At 71.8% G+C, this 19572-nt stretch overlaps 3 protein-coding genes across 10 annotated transcripts; 2 read left to right on the top strand and 1 right to left on the bottom strand.

Moving 5' to 3' along the window:
* Positions 1–584: 584 nt before the first annotated feature.
* LBX2 (ladybird homeobox 2) lies at positions 585–5061 on the top strand. Its single transcript, XM_069798270.1, has 2 exons — positions 585–1216; positions 4367–5061. Exons 1-2 carry the CDS (start codon positions 892–894, stop codon positions 4762–4764), a joined length of 723 nt encoding a protein of 240 aa, XP_069654371.1. The 5' UTR covers positions 585–891; the 3' UTR covers positions 4765–5061.
* A 4043-nt stretch (positions 5062–9104) lies between these two features.
* On the bottom strand, positions 9105–14427 carry TTC31 (tetratricopeptide repeat domain 31). 5 transcript variants are annotated; one of them, XM_069798218.1, is made up of 17 exons: positions 14289–14427; positions 13568–13629; positions 13402–13450; positions 13063–13322; positions 12759–12842; positions 12454–12522; positions 12103–12270; positions 11876–12007; positions 11646–11787; positions 11219–11309; positions 10999–11140; positions 10740–10841; positions 10574–10664; positions 10262–10403; positions 9997–10071; positions 9696–9798; positions 9105–9566 (listed from the first exon to the last, which is right to left on the bottom strand). In XM_069798218.1, exons 3-17 carry the CDS (start codon positions 13439–13441, stop codon positions 9441–9443), a joined length of 1767 nt encoding a protein of 588 aa, XP_069654319.1. In that variant the 5' UTR covers positions 13442–13450; positions 13568–13629; positions 14289–14427; the 3' UTR covers positions 9105–9440. The 5 variants fall into 5 exon arrangements, with proteins under 5 accessions (XP_069654319.1, XP_069654286.1, XP_069654295.1 ...); XM_069798185.1 differs by lacking the exon at positions 14289–14427 and adding an exon at positions 13890–14209; XM_069798194.1 differs by lacking the exon at positions 14289–14427 and adding an exon at positions 13890–14209 and having other exon boundaries at positions 10262–10400.
* Positions 14293–19286, top strand: CCDC142 (coiled-coil domain containing 142). 4 transcript variants are annotated; one of them, XM_069798154.1, is made up of 11 exons: positions 14298–14427; positions 14780–14894; positions 15355–16815; positions 16924–17010; positions 17082–17246; positions 17347–17504; positions 17598–17750; positions 17896–18010; positions 18097–18274; positions 18358–18569; positions 18782–19074. In XM_069798154.1, exons 1-11 carry the CDS (start codon positions 14380–14382, stop codon positions 19036–19038), a joined length of 2949 nt encoding a protein of 982 aa, XP_069654255.1. In that variant the 5' UTR covers positions 14298–14379; the 3' UTR covers positions 19039–19074. The 4 variants fall into 4 exon arrangements, with proteins under 4 accessions (XP_069654261.1, XP_069654255.1, XP_069654247.1 ...); XM_069798160.1 differs by lacking the exon at positions 18358–18569 and having other exon boundaries at positions 14293–14427; positions 14715–14894; positions 18782–19286; XM_069798146.1 differs by lacking the exon at positions 18358–18569 and having other exon boundaries at positions 18782–19286.
* Positions 19287–19572: the final 286 nt, after the last annotated feature.

Raw genomic sequence — 19572 nt, 5'->3', positions numbered from 1 at the left:
AGACCCATGGGGGCAGTGGGTGGGATCGGGACCGGGGGATGCCGAATCACCCCTCCAGGTGATTCGGCATCCCCCGGTCCCAATCCCGCTGGAGGATATGGACCCGGTGTCGGCAGCCGGGGCTCACCTGCGTGTGCGGGCGTCCCCGGGCATTTTACGAGCGGTCGGGATCCCGGAGCTATTTGTACTGGGGAGGGCGGCAGGGGGGTAGGGGGGGGGGATTTATGGCCGGGCCGCGCTCTGAAACCCAAAACCCACCCGAAGCGGCCTAATCACTCCCAGACGCGGCGGCCCCTGTGCTTTTATGGGGCATTTTAGAGCAGGGGAGCTAATAAATTTTTTGCGACGGTAAAAGCCCCGCTGAGGATGGGGAGGGGGATGCGGGGGGGCAGCGGGCACTCACCGGTCGCCCCCCGGGGCGGGGGGGGGGGTTATATTAAAATCGCTGTATAAGGGGGAGGCGCGGCGCTTGCGCCCCGTCTGCATCCCGGTAGCAGCGGAGAGGGAGCGGTGCCCCCCGCCTCACCACCCCCCTCCCCGTCGGTGGCTCCTCCTCCTCCCGGTGCCCAATTTGCCGCCCCGGCCCCGGGTCTTTAAGGCTGCGGCACCGGAGCCGCGGGGCGGGGGGGGGGGGGAAGCGGCGGCGGTCGCGGAGCTGCCCAGCCCCGCCGAGCGGCTCCCGGCGCCGGGAGGCCAAGCGCTCCCCTCCGCCGCCGCCGCCGCCGCCGCCGGGCCCCCGCCGAGGGGGCGGGCTGTGCCCGCGGGGTTTAAGTGCGGCCGCGGCTTGATGCGCGGGCGGGACGGCGGCGGCGAGAAGTGGGGGGGGGGACCCCGGCGGGATGAGGCGGGCGCGGTGCTGAGGCGGCCCCGGTGCGGGAGCGGGGACGCGCCATGACCTCGGCGCGGGAGGCGGCCGGTTCCCCCCCGCTGCACCCCCCGGGCGGCGGCCGCCGGCGGAGCGCCCTGGACCAGCTCCCGCCGCCCGCCAACTCCAACAAGCCGCTGACCCCCTTCGGCATCGAGGACATCCTGGGGCGGCCCCGCGGCGGGAGCCCCCCCGGTCCCGGCCCCGCCGCGCCCCCCGCCCGGCTCCCCGAGAAGGCGGCGGGGCCCCGCGGCGGCGGCTGCGCCCCGTCCTCGCCGCTCTGCGCGCTGGAGGAGCTCGCCAGCAAAACCTTCCAGGGGCTGGAGCTGGGCGTGCTGCAGGCGGCCGAAGGTACCGGGGCGGCGGGGGGGGGTCCGCCGGGACCGGGGGGGGTGGGTGGAGGACCGGGCAGGTGCCGGTGCCGGCGGGCGCGGGGCGACAGGGGGGCGCCGGGGCTGCACCGGGGCCGGGGTCCCTCCTCGCCCCCAGCCCGGCGCGGCCCCGGTAAGTTTCCTTCGTGTCCCGGAGGGGCGAGCGCGGCCGAGAGAACCGGCGGCCGCGGGCCGGGCGGGGGCCGGTGCTCGCCCGGGGCCGCGGGGACACGGCAGCCCGGCCGGGGCAGCCCCGGCACCGCTCCCCGGAGCCGCGGCGGCGGCCGCGGCCCGCAGGGAAGGAGAGGCCCGGGGCCGGGCACCGGGAGCCCGAGCGAGCCCCGGCCGAGGCCGCTCCGCGGCGGCGGGTGAGCCGCGACCGGGACCGAGACACGGGAGCTCCAGGAGGACCGGCCGGGCCGGAGCCGGCAAGCTTTACCGAGAGAGGCGGGGGGGACCGACCCGGCCTCGGGCCTCGGCAGCCACGGTACCGGGCGGCGGATCGGTCCCGCGGCGGTGGCCGAGCTGCGGCGGGCGGAGCGGCGGCACCCGGCCCCGCCGAGCCCTGACCGTGACCGTGACCGTGACCGAGCGCAGGGGCAGAACGGCGGATCGGTCCCGTCGGCAACGAAAACCCGTTACCGGCCCCGGCGTCCCCGAGCCTCGGCGGGCTCCTGCGGCGGGGACGGCGGCTCCGGCCGAAACCCGCTCCCGGCGGGGCTGGGCAGCCGCTCCCCGCTCACCGACGCTGCCCGCGGGCAGCCCGGACCGGCGGCGGCTCCCCCGGGGCACCGGGCCCGGCAGACTCGGCGGGTCGCTGTCCCCGCGGGAACGAACCGGCCCCGCCGGTCCCCGGCTCGGTCCCCCCGGGGAAACCCGCCGGGAGAGCGGGCGGACGGAGGGACAGAGCGGCAACCGGGACCCGGCCGCCCGCCCCAGACAAAAATCCTCCATCGGGCGGAGCGCGGCGGCCGCCGATAACGAAAAAAACCCTTACCGGGACGGACAGACCGACACGGACAGACAGAGCGGGGCTCCCGTGATTAACGAAAAATCCCTTACACGGATGGACACACGGACAGACAGAGCGGGGCGACCGCCGTTAACGAAAAAAAACCTTACCGGGACGGGCAGACGAACACGGACAGACAGAGAGCGGGGCTCCGTGATTAACGAAAAAAGAAAACCCTTACCCGGCCGGACAAACGGACAGGGACGAGCAGAGCGGCGTTCCTGTAATTAACGAAGAAAAAAAAAACGTTACCCGGCCGGACAGACAGACACGGACAGCCGGAGCAAGGCTCCCGTGATTAACCAAAAACCCCTTGCCTGGCTGGACGGACAGACAAGGGCAGAGCCGGGCTCCTGTAATCAACGAAAAAAAATTCCCTTCCCCAGCTGGGCAGGGACGGGCCGAGCAGCGCTCCGGTAATTAACGAACGAACGGTAATTAACGACGGACACACTGACACGGACGGACAAAGCGGGGCTCCCACGATTAACGAAAAAAAAAACCAAACAACCTTTACCCCGACGGACAGACGGACACCGCCGGGCGGATCAGCGCTCCTGTAATTAACGAAAAAAGCCGTTGCCCGGCCGGACAGACGGACAGAAAGGGGACAGCTCAGGGCTCCCGGGATTAAGGTAAAAAAACCCTTTACCCGGCCGGACAGACGGACAGAAAGGGGACAGCTCGGGCTCCCCGGATTAAGGTAGAAAAACCCCATTACCCGGCCGGACAGATGGACGCGGCTGGGCAGAGCGCGGCTCCTGCGGTAAACGAAAAAAAATCCCCTTACCCGGCCGGACAGACGGACAGAAACGGGACAGATCGGGGCTCCCGGAATGGAGGGAAAACCCCGTTGCCCGGCCGGACAGACGGACGCGGCCGGGCCGTGCAGGAGTCTCGTCATTAACAAAACACCGATCCCTTACCGGACGGGCGGGGCGGTGGCCCCGCGGCCAACAGCGAAAGGAACCGGGACCGCGGACAGACGGACAGAAAGGGGTCCCTGTCACTAAGGGAAAGCCCCGTTACCGGCCGGACAGACGGACGCGGCCGGGCCTAGCGGGGCTCCCGCCGTAAACGAAAAAAAAACAACCCCTCCGCCCCGACGGACAGAAACGGGAGCGATCGGGGGCTCCGGGACTGAGGTAAAGCCCCGTTACCCGGTGGGACCCACGGGCACGGCCGCGACGTCCCGGGGCTCCGGTAACGAGCGATGGAGGCCGCCGCACGGACGGACCCACTGGTGACAGCCCCCGGTGGGTCGGGAGGCGGCGGCCGGGGGTCCCCGGGGAGCGGGGCCCCCGCTGCGGGCAGCGGGACCGGGACCCTGCGGCCGGTGCGGAGCCATTACCGGTGCCGCGGGAGGACACGATCCGGAGGTTTCTCTTCCCGTCCGCCGGCAGCAGCGCCCGGATCGGGGCCTCGGGGCCGCGGCCGCGCCGGCAGCGGCGGCGGGGACCGGACCCCGGGGGATCCCCGCGGACCCGCGGCCGCCGGCGGCTCCTGAAAATGGTTGAGCCGAAGCACAGGCCGGGGGGGGGGCTCGGGCGAACCGGCGCGCTCCGTGCTGCCGGGCCGGACCCGCCGCCCGGGGCTCCCGGCTCCCGGTGCGGGCCCCGCGGCAGCGGGCCGGGGTGACGGACCGATCCGGTGCCGGGGCCGGGGCCGGGGCGAGCCGCCGGCGGTGGAGCAGGCGGACCGGAGCCCCGGGGTCGCCGGACCGCGCTGCCGGCGGGACACGGGTGGGCTCGGCCCCGCTCCGCAGCGAACGGCGGCTCCGGCGGGACCGGGGCCGCTGCGGAACGGCGCGGGGCCCCGCGGGAGCGGCGGGCCGTGTCGGGCCAGGCCGGGCCGGGCGGCTCCGGGCTCCCGGCACCGGGGACGCGGCAGCGGCTCCGGGCCCGGTCGGCGTCACGGGCAGGGCCGGGGCTCGGTTCGGTTTGCACGGCTGAGCCGGGGCCGGCTCGGCTCGGAGCGGGTTCGGCGTTTCAAGGCTGGGAAGGGGCCGGCGCGCAGCGGCGGGGGTTGGCGGGGCCGGGCCGGGCTCAGCTAAGCTCGGCTCGGCGCGGTGCCGGTGCCGGTGCCGGTGCCGCCGCGCTGAGGCCGCTCTCCCCGCAGGTCGGGAGCCGCTGGGCGCCCTGGGGCAGCGCCCGGCCTGCAAGAAACGGCGCAAGTCGCGGACGGCGTTCACCAACCAGCAGATCTACGAGCTGGAGCAGCGGTTCCTGCGGCAGAAGTACCTCTCGCCGGCGGACCGGGACCAGCTGGCGGCCCGGCTGGCGCTCAGCACCGCCCAGGTCATCACTTGGTTCCAGAACCGCCGCGCCAAGCTCAAGCGGGACCTGGAGGAGCTGCGGGCCGACGTGGCCTCGCTGCAGGCGCTGCCCCCCGCCGCCCTCCAGCAGCTGGCGGCGCTGCCCGACGCCCCCCGACCCGGCACCGGCACCGGCACCGGCACCGGCACCGGCCCCGCCGCCGCCGAGCTCTCGGAGGAGGAGATCGACGTGGGGGACTGAGGCGGCGGCGGCGGGGGCCGGGGGGGGTCCCGGGCCGGCACCGAGACTGACCGAGCCGCCGGGCTGGACGGGGCGGCCGCGCTGCCCCCGCCCCGGGGGGAATTGGTGCAATTTTTCTCTTTTTTTTTTCTTTTTTTGTCCGTCTTTCCTTTTTTTTTTTTTTATTTTATTTTCTATCGTGTCTGTCCCGCCGGCCCGTCCGCGGCCCTGCCGCCCCGAGAGCCGGGGGCACGGGGGGGCCTGGCCCGGCCCGCCCGGGTGTAAATATTTGGAATAAAGGCGACACCTTATTAAGGAGCGCGGAGGGGCCCTGGCGGCGGGACGGACGGACGGTCACCCCCGCACCCCCCGGACCGCGAGCACACACCGGGGGGATGCTCCGCTCTGCCGGCTTACCCGGGCCTGGGGGGCCTCGCCGGAGCACCAGAGGCCCCCCCACCGGAGCCCCCGGCTCGGCTGCGCCCATCCCCGTGCCCCCGGCCGCCCGCGCCCCCGCACTGCCCCGCGTCCGAGAGCAGAAGGGTCCCCTCGGGGGGTCCGGCACGGCCGGGGATGGGGGGAGATGTTACCCGGTACCGACCCGGGCGGGGGGGTGGGGGGTGCCGGCCCCGCGGGGCCGGAGCAGCCGGGGAGGGGGCTGCCGGCACCGGCCCCCAAAGCGGCTCCGAGCGCTGGGTCCCGGCTGCGCGGGGGTGTCCGAGTCCGTGTGTGTCTGTCCGGGTGCCTGTGGGTTCGTGTCTCCAGCCCCACGGGAACGGCCTCGTGCCGGCTGCAGGGGGGCGCAGGACACGCGCAGGGGGCACACGCTGGGGAGGGGGGCATACTCGGGGTGGGGGGCAGCACCCGTCCTCCCGTGGCAGATCCGCTCCAGCGGCGCCTTGCCAGCCGTTGCCCCACGCGTGACCAGATTGGGGCCGGTGCCGCGCCGGGTATCGGTACCTCCCCCCCCCACCCCGCACCTGCCCCGGCCGCTGGAGTCCGCACCGCCCCTCGTGACGTCATGCCCCGGTGACGTCACTGCGAGAAGCGGTGATGTCACTCTCGGATGAGCGGGAGCGTCTCTTAGCCTCGCCCCCGAGGTGAGCGGGGCGGTTCGGGGGGTTGCGGCAGGGAGGACAGCCCCCATGGCGGACAGCCCCCCCCGCCGGTGCCGCGGGGCGCCCGGAGGCCGCGGGGACGGGCGGCGGCGGGAGTTGTCGGGCAGCTGGCGGCTCCCTGCCCTTGGCGGGGGTCCCCCGGGGCCCCTGTCACCGCAGCTATGCGTGTCTCGGCTGCGAGTCCCTCCAGCATCCATATGAGCCCTCGCTGATCTAATTACGCCGGTGCGAACTTCCGAAGGCAGAGCCGCCCCCCCCCGGTATTTTTCGCTGGTTTTAATTGCATTGTCCCGCCCCTCCCCCCCGCGCCGCAGCCGCCCGGCCGAGGGGGGGAGGGGGAGAAATGAGATTTAGCCTGAAAGTGCCTTTGAGCGTCCCCCGGGGGGAATTGCTTTGAATTTGACAGGCCGGAGCGGCCCCGGGGCGCACGCGTGGGGCATGCGCGGCTGTCCCCCCCCCCCCGGGAGCGCGGCGAGCAGGGGGCGGACGACTGTACCCGCGGGTACAGGGACCCCACGAGCAGGGACAGGCACCCTGGGGAGGGGGCAAGAGATGGGGGGGAGGATCCCCGGGGGTTCCATCCTGCCTCCCTCTCTCCGGTGCCTGGGACCTCCCCGGGGCTACCCGACCCCGGCACCCCCCCGCCCGCACGCCGGGCTCGGGGGTTTGTGCACAGAATCACAGCGGAGGACTCCCGGGCTGTGACACCCCCTCGGGCTGACCACAAAGGGAGGGTTTAGCCCCAGCCCCGAGCCAGCAGCTCCCCACTGACCCCGGCGGTTGCGCAGCCGCAGGGTGGCCACCGCAGCTGGGCACGGAAGAGCTCCCGCTGCGGGGGACAGGGCCTGCTGGCCCCACAGATGTGTCACCTTGCGGCTGTGTCACCCCACGGCCATGGTCACCCCGTGGCCGTGTCATTCCATGGCTGTGTCAGCCCACAGCCATGTCACCCCATGGCTGTGTCACCCCACAGTCGTGTCACCCCATGGCTGTGTCACCCCATGGCCTGGCCCTGGCAGGGGGCAGCGCCAGGTGATGGCCCCTGGCCCCACGGCAGAGCTGAGCATGGGTCCGCCAGCCCAACTGCTCCAGTTGCGCTCCAGGCCCCAGCAGCATGTACCGGCAGCGCACACACACACACGCTCAGGCATGCACATGTGTGTGCAGCGTGCACGCCTGTGCGCAGGCACATGCATGAGTGCTGGACGTGCGCATGCCAGCATGGGAGCAGCGGGGGCGGCTGGGGCCAGCCCCGGAGATGAGCTCACGGCTCCGGCTCGTTCCCATCAGGCTGATGCAAGGGAGCAGCTGGCAGGATCACACCTCCGCGCCCCGCACTGCCGCCTCAGCCCCCACCACTGTGTTCAGAGCCAGGCAGTTCAACCCCACCAGACCCCTCTCCCCCTGCAGCCTGCTGGAGCACGGTCGGGACCCCACAGCCTCGGCCCCAGCCCCACACCCCTGCACCCTACGGGCCCACCCAGGGCAGGGATGGGCGTACTGGCTCGGAGGAAGGGGCTCAGGCCCCCAGGATCTTCTCCTGTCCCAGCACCTCTGTCCCCTCTCGGTGCAGGGTGGCTGAGGGACACTGAGTTCCCCGGCGCAGCACCCTCACCATGGCCTCTGGGCTGCTGCCCCCACCCCCCCAGCTCCACTACCCCCTCCTGCCCCATGCCAGCCCCTCCCGGGCAGCTAATCGCGGGCGGAAGCGTCAGCCTGGCGGTCAGTGTCTGGCGTCGCCACTGGCCGCCCCACGGGAGGTTTTGCGGTGGGAGATGGTGCAGGCGCTGGGCACGCTGCCACCGCCAGTCCCATGTCCTGCCAGTTCCCACTGCTTCACGCGGCCACACAGCGAGGCCTGCCGGGACCACCGTTGGCACGGCCAGCCCACCCACACCGCTGGCACCGTCACCGTGCAGGGGACACACGGACACATACATGTGGACAGACATCGGGACATGCACACACAGGAGCCTGGGGCTGCGAGGCACCGCATGCAGGTGCAGGAGCACCCACAGCAGAAGCACCCATGGTGGCCACGTGTCCCCCACCCATCCAGCACCTGCTGTGGTTCCCTCGGGACCACCGACCCCTGCCCGGGGGGGAATTAGTCCCCAGAGAGGTTGCCCCAGCTCAGTGGCCTCGGGGCAGCGACCTGCTGGACCCCAGGGCAGGCCGTGCCCATCACCGGGGCCTCGGGGCAGCTCCCGCAGTGGCGGGCGCTGCTGGTGCTGGGGGCTCTGTCAGGCTCAGCCCCCCGCCTTTCTCCTCCCCACGCACGCTCGTCTTTTTCCTCTTCCAATTTTCTGGATGATTAACTCGACTGCTGTTTCCTGACAACCTCTGCTGTTGGTATTAATTTCTTTTAACTAGTGATTAATTACTCCCTGTCTCCCGCGCTCCTTCTCCCTGTTGCCTATTTGCATATTAATCAAATTCTACTTGATGGCCTGCCTGTCACCTCCCTGCTACGGCCCCTGCGACTCCCGTCACCTGCAGATGACATTACAGGGGACCGGGGGCCCAGGGCGGAGGCACCGGGCTCTGCCCACCCCCCCCGCCCCCCCCCCCGGGGCCGCGGCACAGGGCGGCAGGAAGGACGCGCCGCGGCTATCACCGTTGGCTCGGGGCTGGCCCAGCCCCGCAGCCCGGGTACCGGCCCTGCCTGGCCCCCAGCCGAACCCCGGGAGCCCCCGCAGAGCTGGGGGGGTCCCCGTTACTCCCCGGGCTAAGGCAGCCCCGGGAGCGGAGCGGGTGGTCCCGGTCCCCGGGCAGACCCGGGTTCTGTGCCCCCCCGCTACTGCCCCGTGGGAGGGTGGACGGCTGCTGGGGGGGGGGTGGTGGAGGAGGCGAGACGTGTCCCGGGGGGGTTCTGCACTGGGAAGGGGGGGAGTTGCTGCACACCCGGTGCTGGGGCTCCGGTACCGGCGCCTGGGGATGCCCTGGGGCACGGCGGGGAGCACTGTCGGGGCCGGTGGGGGGGAAGGCGGCCCCCTCGGGGCGGGGGGGGAAGCAGCCGCCCAGCACCGCCCCACACCGGAACCGGCCCCGGGAGCCGCCGCGCGGGCCGAGGCCGCCCCCTGCTGGCCGCCGGTGGAGCAGTGCGGGGGTCCAGGACGGCGGCACCGGGAAGGCGGGGGGGGCGGGGGGGGGAAGGAGCTTCACTGACACCGGCCAGTCACCCGGGGACAGGGAAGGACAGACAGCCGGGGCGGACAGGGAGGAAGGACAGACAGCCGCCGCTGGCTTTCAGTTTTATTAAGAACCCCAAAGTGGGTACAAATCCCTGAAGGAGCCGCAGGGAACGGCTGTCCCTGGGCACAGCCCCGTCCCGCTGCCGGCAGAGGGAAAAGGCACAGGCAGGGCGAAGGCAGGCCCCGGCTCAGCCCCGATAGCGGGGGGAGCGGGGGTCCATGCTGCCAGCCCCCCTGCCCAGCAGAAGGCACCCCACAGCGGTGCCCTGGCTCCTCCCGGGCTGGGCAGCTCAGGTCCCAGGCCCCCCCCGCGGCGGGGGCAGGCAGAGCAGGCAGCCCCAGGCAGGATCCGGCTCCACTGCCATAAGCTGAGGAGACCCCCTGGCTACAGGAGCCCCCCGAGGGGGGCACCCGCCTTGCCACAGGGCTCTAGGTGCTGCCGGGGGGAGGGGGTCGCGTGGGAGGGGTGCTTGAGCTGCAGCGCCAGCCTGCTTCCCTCCACCTCGGCATCCTGGGGGGGGGAGAGGGGGGCAGAGATGAGGGCGGGGGGGGGCCGAGCCCAGGACAGGGCACCATGGCCCCCTCCTCCGGCCCTGAGGGGCTGCGGGGGCCCAGGGCACAGCGCCCACCCCCAGCTCACCTGCATGGCAGCATAGGCTGCTTCTGCCGCCTTCTTCCGTGTGTAGTTGATGAAGGCGCAGCGTCGCTCTGGCAGCATCCGGATGAAGCGGATCTGCCCAAACCTGGGGGGTGGAGCGTTAGCACCCACCCCAGAGAGACCCCCCCCCCCCACCCCGCCTCCCTCACAGGGCCAGGAGCACCAGGGAACGGGGATGGGCACAGGGCTGGCAGGGCACCAGGGCAGCAACGCAAGGCAGGATGGGTGGGGGGCTGGTAGGGCACTGGGGGGCTGTGGGGGCTCAGCAGGCAGACACACTCACCGGCTGAAGGAGCTGTGCAGCACCTTCTCGCTGATCTTGGCAGTGATGTTCCCCACCCAGAGGGGATAGCAGTCCCTGCCAAACCACACCAGTGTCACCAGCAGCCAGCTCTGTCCCACATACCAGTTTGAGGACCCCGCCCCAGCACCACCAGCTCCATGGGAGCTCTGGGATGCACCTGCTCCTGCCCACCACCCCCAGCAAGCACCAGTCACCGTCCCAGAGGGGCACGGGGCCACCCCAGGCCCACCAGCCACGGCCCTACCTGGCAGGATGGGTCAGAGGCAGTGTCTGCTGGCTGCTGGCCATGGCCCGGCTCTGGCCTCTCGCCTGGCTCCTGGAGCTCCCGACGGTCACGAAGCCACCTGTGTCCGTGTCCCAGCAGCTCCCACTCGCCCACTCCCCTGCTGAGAAGCAGGGATGGGCCCAGCTGTCTCTGCAGACCGGCATGGCCCCAGCAGCCCCCCAAGACCTTCTCCAGTCCTGAGACCACCACCGAGGTCCCCCCACACCCTGTGGCTGTCAGCTCTGCCAACAGCTCCAAAGCAAAACCACTGTCAGAGCCAAGGTCCCTTACCGGAAGGAGGCAGTGATGGCTCCCCAGCCTCCAGCAGGGACGGGGACAGGGGGATCCCCCCTGGGCTGCGCTGGCCACAGGAGCTGTTCTGCTGTGGGGTGAGACAAGGTTCAGGCCCTGCGGTGCGGCAGCTGGGGATGCCGGGGATGCCAGAGCCGGGACTCACCCGCAGCAGGGCCCGGCAGGCCTCCAGCTGGGCGGCCGCATCGGCGTTGGCGCCGTCCAGGCGCAGCAGCTCCTCGAACGTCCTGACGGCCTCTGCGTAGCGCTGGGGCCAGCAGAGAGGGGCTGAGCTTCTGCTGCTCACTCTGGCCCCCCGCCCAGCTCTACTGGCACCTTGCAGCCTCCCACCCAGCCCCACTGGCACCCAACGGTCTCCCGTTCAGCCCCACCGGCACCCCATGGCCCCTGCCCAGTCCCGGTACCTTCAGCCCCCGCAGCGCCTTGCCCTTGCGGAATAAGCCTTTGGGCCAGCCGGGCTGGAGCCCCAGCGACACCTGTGCATCCCTGAGCGCCTCCTCGTAACGCTGAAGCTTCTCATAGCAGTACGAACGGTTCCCAAAGAGCCTGCGGGGAGACCAGGATCGCTGCTGCCCGGGACCTGGAGTCCCCGGGGAATGCTGCTCCCTGGCCCCCCTCGCTCACCGGTGCTCCCTGGGGTTCAGCTTCACGGCTTCCGTGAAGGCCTGCACGGCCTCAGCGTAGCAGCCCTTCTGGGCAGCCTCGTTGCCACGGCCTGCGGGGAGAGCATCGGCTGCTGCCGACCCACCGGCCCGGCCGGGGAGCAGAGCTGTGCCCCCGCCCGCAGCGGGGACACGGGCATTTGCTGGGGATGAGCAGAGGGGAGCAGGACGGCAGAGGAGATGGTGGCTCTGCCGTCACCCACCCGCAGGGGAAAGGTGCCTTGGGGACAGGCCAGAGCCACGTTGGCCTGTAAAGAGCCGTGCCGGAGGGGAGTCCTGGCACAAACCTCGCTGGGGCAGACCTACCCACAGAGCTGAGAAGCAGCAGGGAAGAGACCCCATGTGCCCACCCCCTTCCCTCGCAACCTGGGGGGGTCTAAGGCACTGACCCGCGATAATCAGGCTCTGCTCCACCACGCTTGTGTCCAAGGGCACAGTCTCGGGCTCGGGTGCCTGTGGGGTGGGCAGGCAGGGCAGCGAGGCCTTGGGTTCCTGTGGGGTGGGCAGGCAGGGCAGCGAGGCCTTGGGTTCCTGTGGGGTGGGCAGGCAGGGCAGCGAGGGCTCAGGTGCCCATGAGGCAGGCAGGTCACTCCCCAGGGCCCTGTGGGCTCCAACTCACCTTCCCCGGCACTCTCCTGCCCGGCTCCACATTATCCATCCTGGCCGGCTTCTCCTTCCCAGGTGCCGGCAGCCTCATGCCTGCTTTCTGCCGGGCTTTGAAGACGAAGGTGCAGCTCAAGTCCAGCTCATCCTGGGAGAGGCAGGGTGGGCGAGGCGGGCAGAGCCCCAGGCCCATCCACAGGGCAGACCCTGCACTAGGCTGGCACCCACGCCAGAAGCTCCCACCTCCATCTCCTCGGCCTTGGCCTCCTGGCCTCCTCTCTCCTCTCCCGAGGAGGCTGTGCTGCCCTCGAGGCATGGGGAACGGCTGGGGCCCGGCCAGCCCTCCTGCTCCTCAGCATTGCTGTTTTGCGGGTGCTCAGCACCTGCAGGGCTGCTCAGGGATGAGGTGCTCTGGAAGGAGAGAGCAGGAGTGAGACAGCAGGAGTGAGACAGCAGCTGGGGACAGCGGGGCTCTGCCTGCCTACCCCTCTCCCCACAGCGTCCCACCTTCAGAGACATACAGGACCCCTGAAGGCTGCCGTGGCACCCACAGCCAGGCAGGGTCTGGGGTGAGGCGTCAGCGCAGTCACTCACCAACTCAGCTTCCTTCTTGCTTTTCAGCTCTTGTCCCAATTTCTCTCGTTTCTTCCGGTCTTTCTGCTTCTGGAAACCAGAGAGTGAGCCATGAGCAGGTGCCAGGCAGAGCAGCACAGACCCACCCCCGGTCCCATGCCACAGCTCTGCCTCAGTGCTGCTGTGGGGGTGGAAGCGAGTCCCGGGCTGCCCCCAGGATGCGCTTCCCTCCCAGGGCAACAGCAAGGCTCAGGAGGATGGGAAATGCGGGCAGCTGCCTGCATGCTGTGGGCTGTCAGGGCAGACCCTCCACAGGGTGCACCCACCTTCTTCTTCAGCTTCTTTTTCTCTGCTTTCCTCTTCATCCGTTCCTCCTCCGCCACCAGCTCCCGCGCATTCCTCTCTGCTTCCTGGGGGAGCAACACTGTGAGCACCAGTGCCTGGCACCGTGCCGTGGCCAGGAGAGCGGGACAGCCCCGGGTGTGGGCAACGCTGTCAGCCCCCAGCCACCCCCCGCAAGGAGATGGGAGAAGAGGGACTGGAGGATGCGACAGGGCCGAGGTAGGGGCACTGTGGGGAGCAGAAACAGGCAGCAAACAGGCAGCCCGCAGGCAGGGAGGGGGCCCTCACCTCCGCTGTAAGCTGGTGCCTCCAGGGCGCGGGCAGCCTGTGCATCTTCACCTGGAGAGCGCTTGGCGGGGGGTGAGTGGGCAGAGCTCCCTCGTACAAGAAGGAGCTCTTGAACCCGCAGAAGTTGTAGGGGGGGTCGCTGTCCTCGCTGGAAACGTCCCAGTGCTGGCTGAAGTCTATCCGCTCCTCTTCCTCTTCACCCTCATCATCCTCCCCACTGGACTCCTCCAGCCGGCTGGGGTAGTACCAGAAGCCCGGGCCTGCACAGGGAGAACCGGGGCCGTCAGCGGCAGCTCCCCCCCCCCGCCCCGCCCCGCCCGGTGACTCCTCCCGACTCACCGCGGCCGAAGACGGCCCGGGCCCCAGACACTTCCCCCATCGAGACGGCCTGCGGCGGCACCGGCAGCTGCAGCGGCGGCGGGGGAGGCGACGCTGCCTCCCGCGGGGCTCCAGCCGCCCCCGGGAACCAGCCCCCGGCCCCAGCCCCCGCCGGCCCCCCACATACCTGCCGCTGGCTACGCTCGGCATCGGCGGCGCCGGGCAGGCAGTGCCGGGGGCAGAAGGGCGCTGCGGGGAGCGGAGCCAGCCCTCAGCCGTCGGAAACGAAACCGAAACGCGGCGGCGGGGCGGGGGCGGGCTCCTCCCGCTCCGCCGCCCCCCCTCCCCGACCCCCACCGGCACCGGGCACCCCCGTCCCGCCCCAGCGAGCACTGGCCCCGGCGGGCCGGCTCACAGCGCGGCTCCCGTCGCTGCGGGACCCTGTCCCGGCCGTCCCGGGACCCGCCGGTCCTGCCCCGGGATCCCCTGGCCCCCTCCCCGCCCCGTACCGCCGCTCCAGCCGCCGGGGCCGAGCACACAGCCCCAGGGACAGGCGGCGGGGGCGGCCCCCAACCTGGAGGCGCCCAGGCCCAGCCCGGCCGGGTCCCGCGTCCCGCCCGCCCCCCGCATCGGCCCGGGCCGCCGCCGCCGGAAGTGGGGCAGGGCGTGGACCGGAAGTGGGACGGGAAGCGGACCGGAAGTGGGGCAGGGCACCGGCTGAGGCTGCCCGGCCGCCATGTTGGGTGCGGGCAGGACGGCGGCCCGCGAGGGCCCCACCCAGCAGCACCGGGGCTCCGCGTCCCCTCCCGCCATCCCCGCCTCCCCTCAAGCCGCGGGCCTGGCCGCCTCCCGCTGCTCAGGACCACCCCCCTGCCCCTCCCGCCTCCACCGGGGACGGCGGCGCTGACCTTGCAGCGGGTCAGCCCTGCCCGTTCCTCCGGATTAGCGCGGGCGCGGCCTAAGCCTATTTCCTCCCACCGCCCCCGGCGATGGCCCAGCATGGAGGACGGCGGCCCTGAGCGTCGCGGCGGGGAGCCCTGCCTGCAGGTGAGGCCCCGAACGGACGAGGAGACCCCCGGGCTCAGGCCGCTCACCGGGGACACCGGCTGGGCCTTGGGCCCGGTGCCGCCGGGCGACAGCGCCGGGCCCAAGGCCGCTCTCGGCGTCTCCTTGACAACGGCCCAATGGGGGCGTGGCCTAACTGGGAGGCGTGTCCCCGGCGGGGCGACTCCGCGGTTGCCAGCAGCGAAGGGCAGGGTCCGCTTCCCCCGGCCCACGCCTCCCTCCCGCTAGCCCCGCCCCCTTCCCTGCTAGCCCGGCCCCCTCGCCGATAGCCCCGCCCCAGCCCCCTCCCGGGGCCGGTTTGCGGGGGTCCTGACCCGTCCGCGGACCCTCGTAGGTGGGTGAAGGCGATGGCGCCGGTCTGAGCGGCCTCATCTTCCTCCTCCGGACGGCCCGCCCGCCCCTGCCCCCCCCGGGGGATGGGGCTGCCCGGGGGGAACCCGCCGAGACAGGTGAGGGGCTGGCCCAGCTCTGGGGGGGCGGACTACAGAGCCCGGCCGTGGGACCTTCTCCGGTACGGGCCCGGGGGGGCTAATCCCCCCCATCGCCCATGGACCCGTGGCAACAGGGGGGCTGGAGGGGAAACCCTGATGAGGTACAGCCTCCTGAGAGGGGTGGGCAGCTGCAGGGGGCAGGACAGGGGACAAACGCTGCACAGTTAACGTGGAATTAACGTGGAATTAACGTCTAACACGTCCAGAAGTGTCGCTGGGACCTGGCAGCCCGCTGGGACAGGTCCTGTGCCAGGAGGGGCTGGGGGGGTCTCAGAACCAGCGCTGGCAGGGCCGGGGTGGCGGCAGAGCAGCGTGGCTGTCCTGCCGTCCCCTCTGGGTACTGATGCAGAGCCGGGGTGGCCGTGGGAAGGGGCTGCCCCCCCGCCTTGCCCCACACCCAGGGTCCCCGTCCCTGCAGGCAGCAGCTCCCTGGGGGGCCTGGCCCGCTCCCTGCAGAAGGCAGAGGCCATGCTGCGCAGCTGCGTCAGCCCCGGCCTGCGGCGCCTGCTGCCCCCGCGGCCCCGCCAGCGCGGCTACGACGGCAGCGAGGATGAAGAGGAGGAAGAGGAGGAAGAAACGCTGGCCCTCCTGGCCCCGCTGGAGCAGAGCTTCCAGGGGCTGCGCCGCTGCCTTTGTGTCTGGGAGGACCCCCGCACCGAGACCTTCCGGGGCCACGTGCGGCCCCAGCTCGGCGACAGCAGCGCCGCCTTCTCCTACCACCCCATCCACCCGCGTGTGGCCGAGCGTGGCGCCAGCCTTCACGCCCTGCTGCAGCACCGCCACCACCTCCGCCTCGCCCGCGACTACAGCCGCCGGCTGAAGGCCGCCTCCGACTTTCTCCGCCAGCTCCTGGCACTGGTGGAGCAGCCGGAGGCACCGACGGGGGAGCTGGGGGCCGCCTGGCCACTGCGGGAGCTCTGCCAGGAGCTGCGGATGCACGCCGGCCACTGGAGCGGGCTGCGGCGGCGGATGCGCAGCGACCCGTGGCTGCGGCCGCTGCTGCTGCACAGGCACGAGTCGGTGGCACACATGCAACGGGCGCTGCTGCTGCTGGCGCTGCATGCTGCACGGCTGGCCGAGCGCCACACCGAGGCGCGGCTGCGGGGGCTGGCGCTGGCCAGCCCCACTGCCGCCCCCTCCCCGGCACTGCTCTCCGACCTCTTCCAGGGCCTGGAGATCTACAACCAGGTGGTGGGCGACCTGGCCCTGGAGCTGGGCACTGCCGGTTGCCTGCCTGCTGGTGTTGCCGGCTGCCACGGGGTCGCGGGGGACCGCTCCCATGCCTTCCCCGCAGCCAGGGTGCTGGGGATACTGGCGGCTGAGCGGGGCCGGCTGGTGGCCGAGCGGCTCCAGCCCCTCCTGCAGCTGTGGGACGGTGGCGGCGGAGCAGAACATGTCTGCTGGGAGGATGCCACGGTGCCTTGGCCCCTGGAGTGCAGCACCACAGCGGCAGCGGACATGGCACCCTCTGGACGGGAGGAGCTGCCGGGCCTCGCTGGGGAGCTGAAGGCACTGTGCAGGGAGGACGAACAGCTGATGGGCCTCGTCCTGGGTGGCTTGGTGGCCTCCGCCGACAGCCTCTGGCACCACGTCCTCCGCGGGCCCAAGCAGGAGAAGCTGGCGGCAGCAAGCCCTGAGCCCCTGGAACTGCCGGTGTCCAGCCCAGGCACGGCTGCTGGGCCAAGCTCTGCCGGCTGGAAGTCGGTGCGGTGGCTGGACGCCTCCCGCACGCCAGCGGCTGAGGCCCTGCATGCCCAGTACCGCCCGCTCTTCTGGGGGGCTGCCAGTGCCGCGCTGGGTCACCGCCTGGGACTGCCACACTGCGGGGCTGGCAGGACTGTGGCCACTGCGAGGGAGCTGAGCCGCACTCTCGCCCAGGGTAGGTGGGGGCCAGAGCGGTGGGGCAGTGGGGGCGAGGAGTAGCTCCCCAGTATCCCTCCAGTGCCACCACGGGGTGCACTGGCCCTCACGCCCCGTTCCCCTGCAGCCCATGTCCCCCAGGAGTGCGAGGAGGAGCTGGGACGGCTCTGCCTGCGCCTGCTCTGCTGGGGCGTCCTCTGGAGCTGGGAGAGAGGTACGGAGTGCAGGGTGGGGGGGTACGGGCAGGAGGGTGGCAGGGGGCTGCTGACTGGTGCCCCCCCACAGACTTCACCTGCGCCCTGGGCTCGGGTCTGTCCGACACGTGCTCGGGGGAGCCGGTGCTGGTGGCAGGACCAGTGCGGAGCAGGACGGCATGGTGCCTGCAGCGGCTCTACCCAGCCCTAGCCTTCGCCCTGCGCTGCCTGCGGCCCCTGCCTGCCTGCCTGCCCGGTGAGTGGGGTCTCGTGGGATGGGGATGGGCATCTTGGCGGTCCCCTCTGGGCTCCCCCCTCTGGCCCCTGTGACATGTCTCATCCCCTGCCTCTCCCAGGATGCCCCCCTGGCTCGCCCTGCCTGCACCTGCAGGTGCTGGGCCGCTGCCTGGCCACGGCGCAGGCTGCCTGCTCCTGGCTGATGGGCAGAGCCTGCCGGTACCTGGCGGCCTGGGCCCTGCCCCAGTTCCTGCTTGTCACCCAGGGGGATCTGCAGGTATGCAAGGGACAGGGACCCATGGGTGGGTGCGGAGCCTGGGCTGTGGGGCTGGCTGCTGGGCAGGATTCCTCTCACCCCTCTTCCCTCCAGCTGCTGAAGATGGAGACAGAGAGGCTGGTGGTGCTGGTGAGCGGGACCTTCCCAGAGCCTGGGGATGCCCCCCCTCAACTGCCCCTGGCCCTGCTGTCCCACCAGGAGCAACACCTCTGCCAGCAGATTCGCTCCATGGCTGCCAGCATTCAGGTACAGCCCAACCATGGGAGCCGGCTGGAGCCGTGCTGTGCCGTGCCGGGCCCCAGTGGTTCTGGTCCAGCTGGGCACGGCCAGGGGAGCCACAGGGTGCCATGGGGCCGCTGTGCCATGCTGGGTCCCCCCGCTCTGCCCCCAGCTCTTCTCGGGGGAGGTGCTGAAGATGTTCTCCACCGACTGCAAGCGGATGTCGGCGGAGATCTTCAACCAGACCATGCCGCTGGGCAAGCACTGGAGGGTCGGCCTCCGCGCCGGTGGGTAGGGGTGCCTCAGGGGCGGGCAGGGCTGCGGGCAGGGCTGCGGGCAGGGCTGAGTGGGTGTCCTGTTCCCTCCCCTGCAGACCTGCCCAGCTCCCCCAGCGCATACGCAGCGGCGGCGGCCCAGGCGGTGCTGGGCCAGGTGCTGCAGGGCGCCCAGCTCCTGCCCCGCGATGCCCAGGCGCCTGCCCTGGCCCGGGTGACCACGGCTTTCTTGGAGGCTTGGATGGATCACATCCTGGCCCAGAGGATCAAGTTCAGGTAATGGGTGGCGGTGGTGGCGGGGCTGGGCTGGCATGGGCAATGCAGAGGCGGCCGGGCTGAGTGCCGCCGGTACCCCCCAGCCTGCAGGGAGCCTTGCAGCTGCGGCAGGACTTCGAGCTGGTGCGGGAGCTGGTGGCGTCGGAGCGCTACGGGCTGGCCCCCGAGACCCGGCAGTCCCTGCTCTCCCTCCGAGTCTTCCAGCAGATGGACGGGGCCATCCTCTGTCTCCTGCAGCAGCCCGGTGGGGCGGCCGGGGAGGCCCCCCGCCCCTGGCACTCCCTGCGCCGCTGCTGTGAGTCACGAGGGAGGACGGTGATGGCCCCTCCACCTGCCACGCTTGGCTGCCCCATGGGCTGTGGCCGTGCCAGACCCTGGCAGGCAGCAGTCCTGGTTTTGGGGAGCGCGGGCTGGGGGGCAAAAGCTGCTTCTTGGAGCAACCCTTGCCAGGAGGGAGGGTCCAGGATCCCTCGACCCCCCCAACTTCCATCTCCTCTCCCTGGCCAGGCTCGGACGACGGTGCCCACCCACAGGAGCTGGGCACGGGCAGCCTGCACGGCCTGGAGACCCTGGAGACGCCGGCGGCAGCAGCGGGGACCCCCCCGTCCACCGCCAGCGCCGAGGTGCCGGCACGGCTACGGAGTGGCGTCCCCGAGTCCTACCTGTCGGGCAGCCAGCAGCAGTGGCTGTCGCTGCGGCTTCACCGGGCCCGACGCTGGCGCGTACCCGGACTGCCCTGCGTCGGCAACAGCCCCGAGTCCTGACCGCGCGCGGTGGCAATAAAGGGGCTGAGCCGGGGGTCTCCATCTCTGTGTCTGTCTCCGTCCCCTTCCCTGTCCCCGGCTACGGGTGGGAGCGGATTCCGGCACCCGGATGGCTCCTGCATTCCCAGCATGGCCGGAGCATCGCTCCCACCTTCCTGCCTGCTGCTGCCTGCAATCTCTCCCGCCTGCAGCATGCTCGAACCGGCCCCCGTACGCGGTGGGGTGGGCTTTAACCTGTCCCCGACCCCCTTGCCCGGGCCGCCGGGCAAGGGGGTCGCGGACCGGTAATACCAGAGCCCCCGGTGTGACTACGGCTCCCATGATGCCGCCGTTCCCGGTCACTTCCGTCACGGGGCGGGGTCCGGCCGAGCTGAGCTCCCCTTCCCGGTCCCGGTCCCGGTCCCGGTCCCGGTCCCGGTGCGGCCCCGGTGCCGCCCGTCATGGCCGTCCCCGCCGCCGAGCTGGGCGCCGCTGACCGCGTCCCCTTTGCTACGGCAAGTAACGGCACCGGGACAGGGACCGGACCGAGCAACC

The sequence above is a fragment of the Haliaeetus albicilla genome, chromosome 1 (assembly GCF_947461875.1).
Source record: "Haliaeetus albicilla chromosome 1, bHalAlb1.1, whole genome shotgun sequence".
NCBI classification, from domain to species: Eukaryota; Metazoa; Chordata; class Aves; order Accipitriformes; family Accipitridae; genus Haliaeetus; species Haliaeetus albicilla.
The sequence above is the reverse complement of the archived record's forward strand: the minus strand, read 5'-3'. Positions and strand labels throughout refer to the sequence as shown.

Bases quoted from the DNA above. Each gene is read 5' to 3' on its own strand.
- TTC31 (XM_069798185.1), bottom strand. From the start codon at position 14,193: ATGGCGGGAGGGGACGCGGAGCCCCGGTGCTGCTGGGTGGGGCCCTCG. The intron at 11,310-11,645 runs GTCAGTGCCTTA...CTCTCCCCGCAG, and splicing joins GCAGAGCCTGATTATCGCGG to GCCGTGGCAACGAGGCTGCC. The intron at 11,141-11,218 runs GTGAGCGAGGGG...GTCTCCCCGCAG, and splicing joins CTGAACCCCAGGGAGCACCG to GCTCTTTGGGAACCGTTCGT.
- CCDC142 (XM_069798146.1), top strand. From the start codon at position 14,380: ATGGAGGACGGCGGCCCTGAGCGTCGCGGCGGGGAGCCCTGCCTGCAG. The intron at 17,011-17,081 runs GTACGGAGTGCA...GCCCCCCCACAG, and splicing joins CCTCTGGAGCTGGGAGAGAG to ACTTCACCTGCGCCCTGGGC. The intron at 18,011-18,096 runs GTGGGTAGGGGT...CCTCCCCTGCAG, and splicing joins GAGGGTCGGCCTCCGCGCCG to ACCTGCCCAGCTCCCCCAGC.
- LBX2 (XM_069798270.1), top strand. From the start codon at position 892: ATGACCTCGGCGCGGGAGGCGGCCGGTTCCCCCCCGCTGCACCCCCCG. The intron at 1,217-4,366 runs GTACCGGGGCGG...CTCTCCCCGCAG, and splicing joins CGTGCTGCAGGCGGCCGAAG to GTCGGGAGCCGCTGGGCGCC.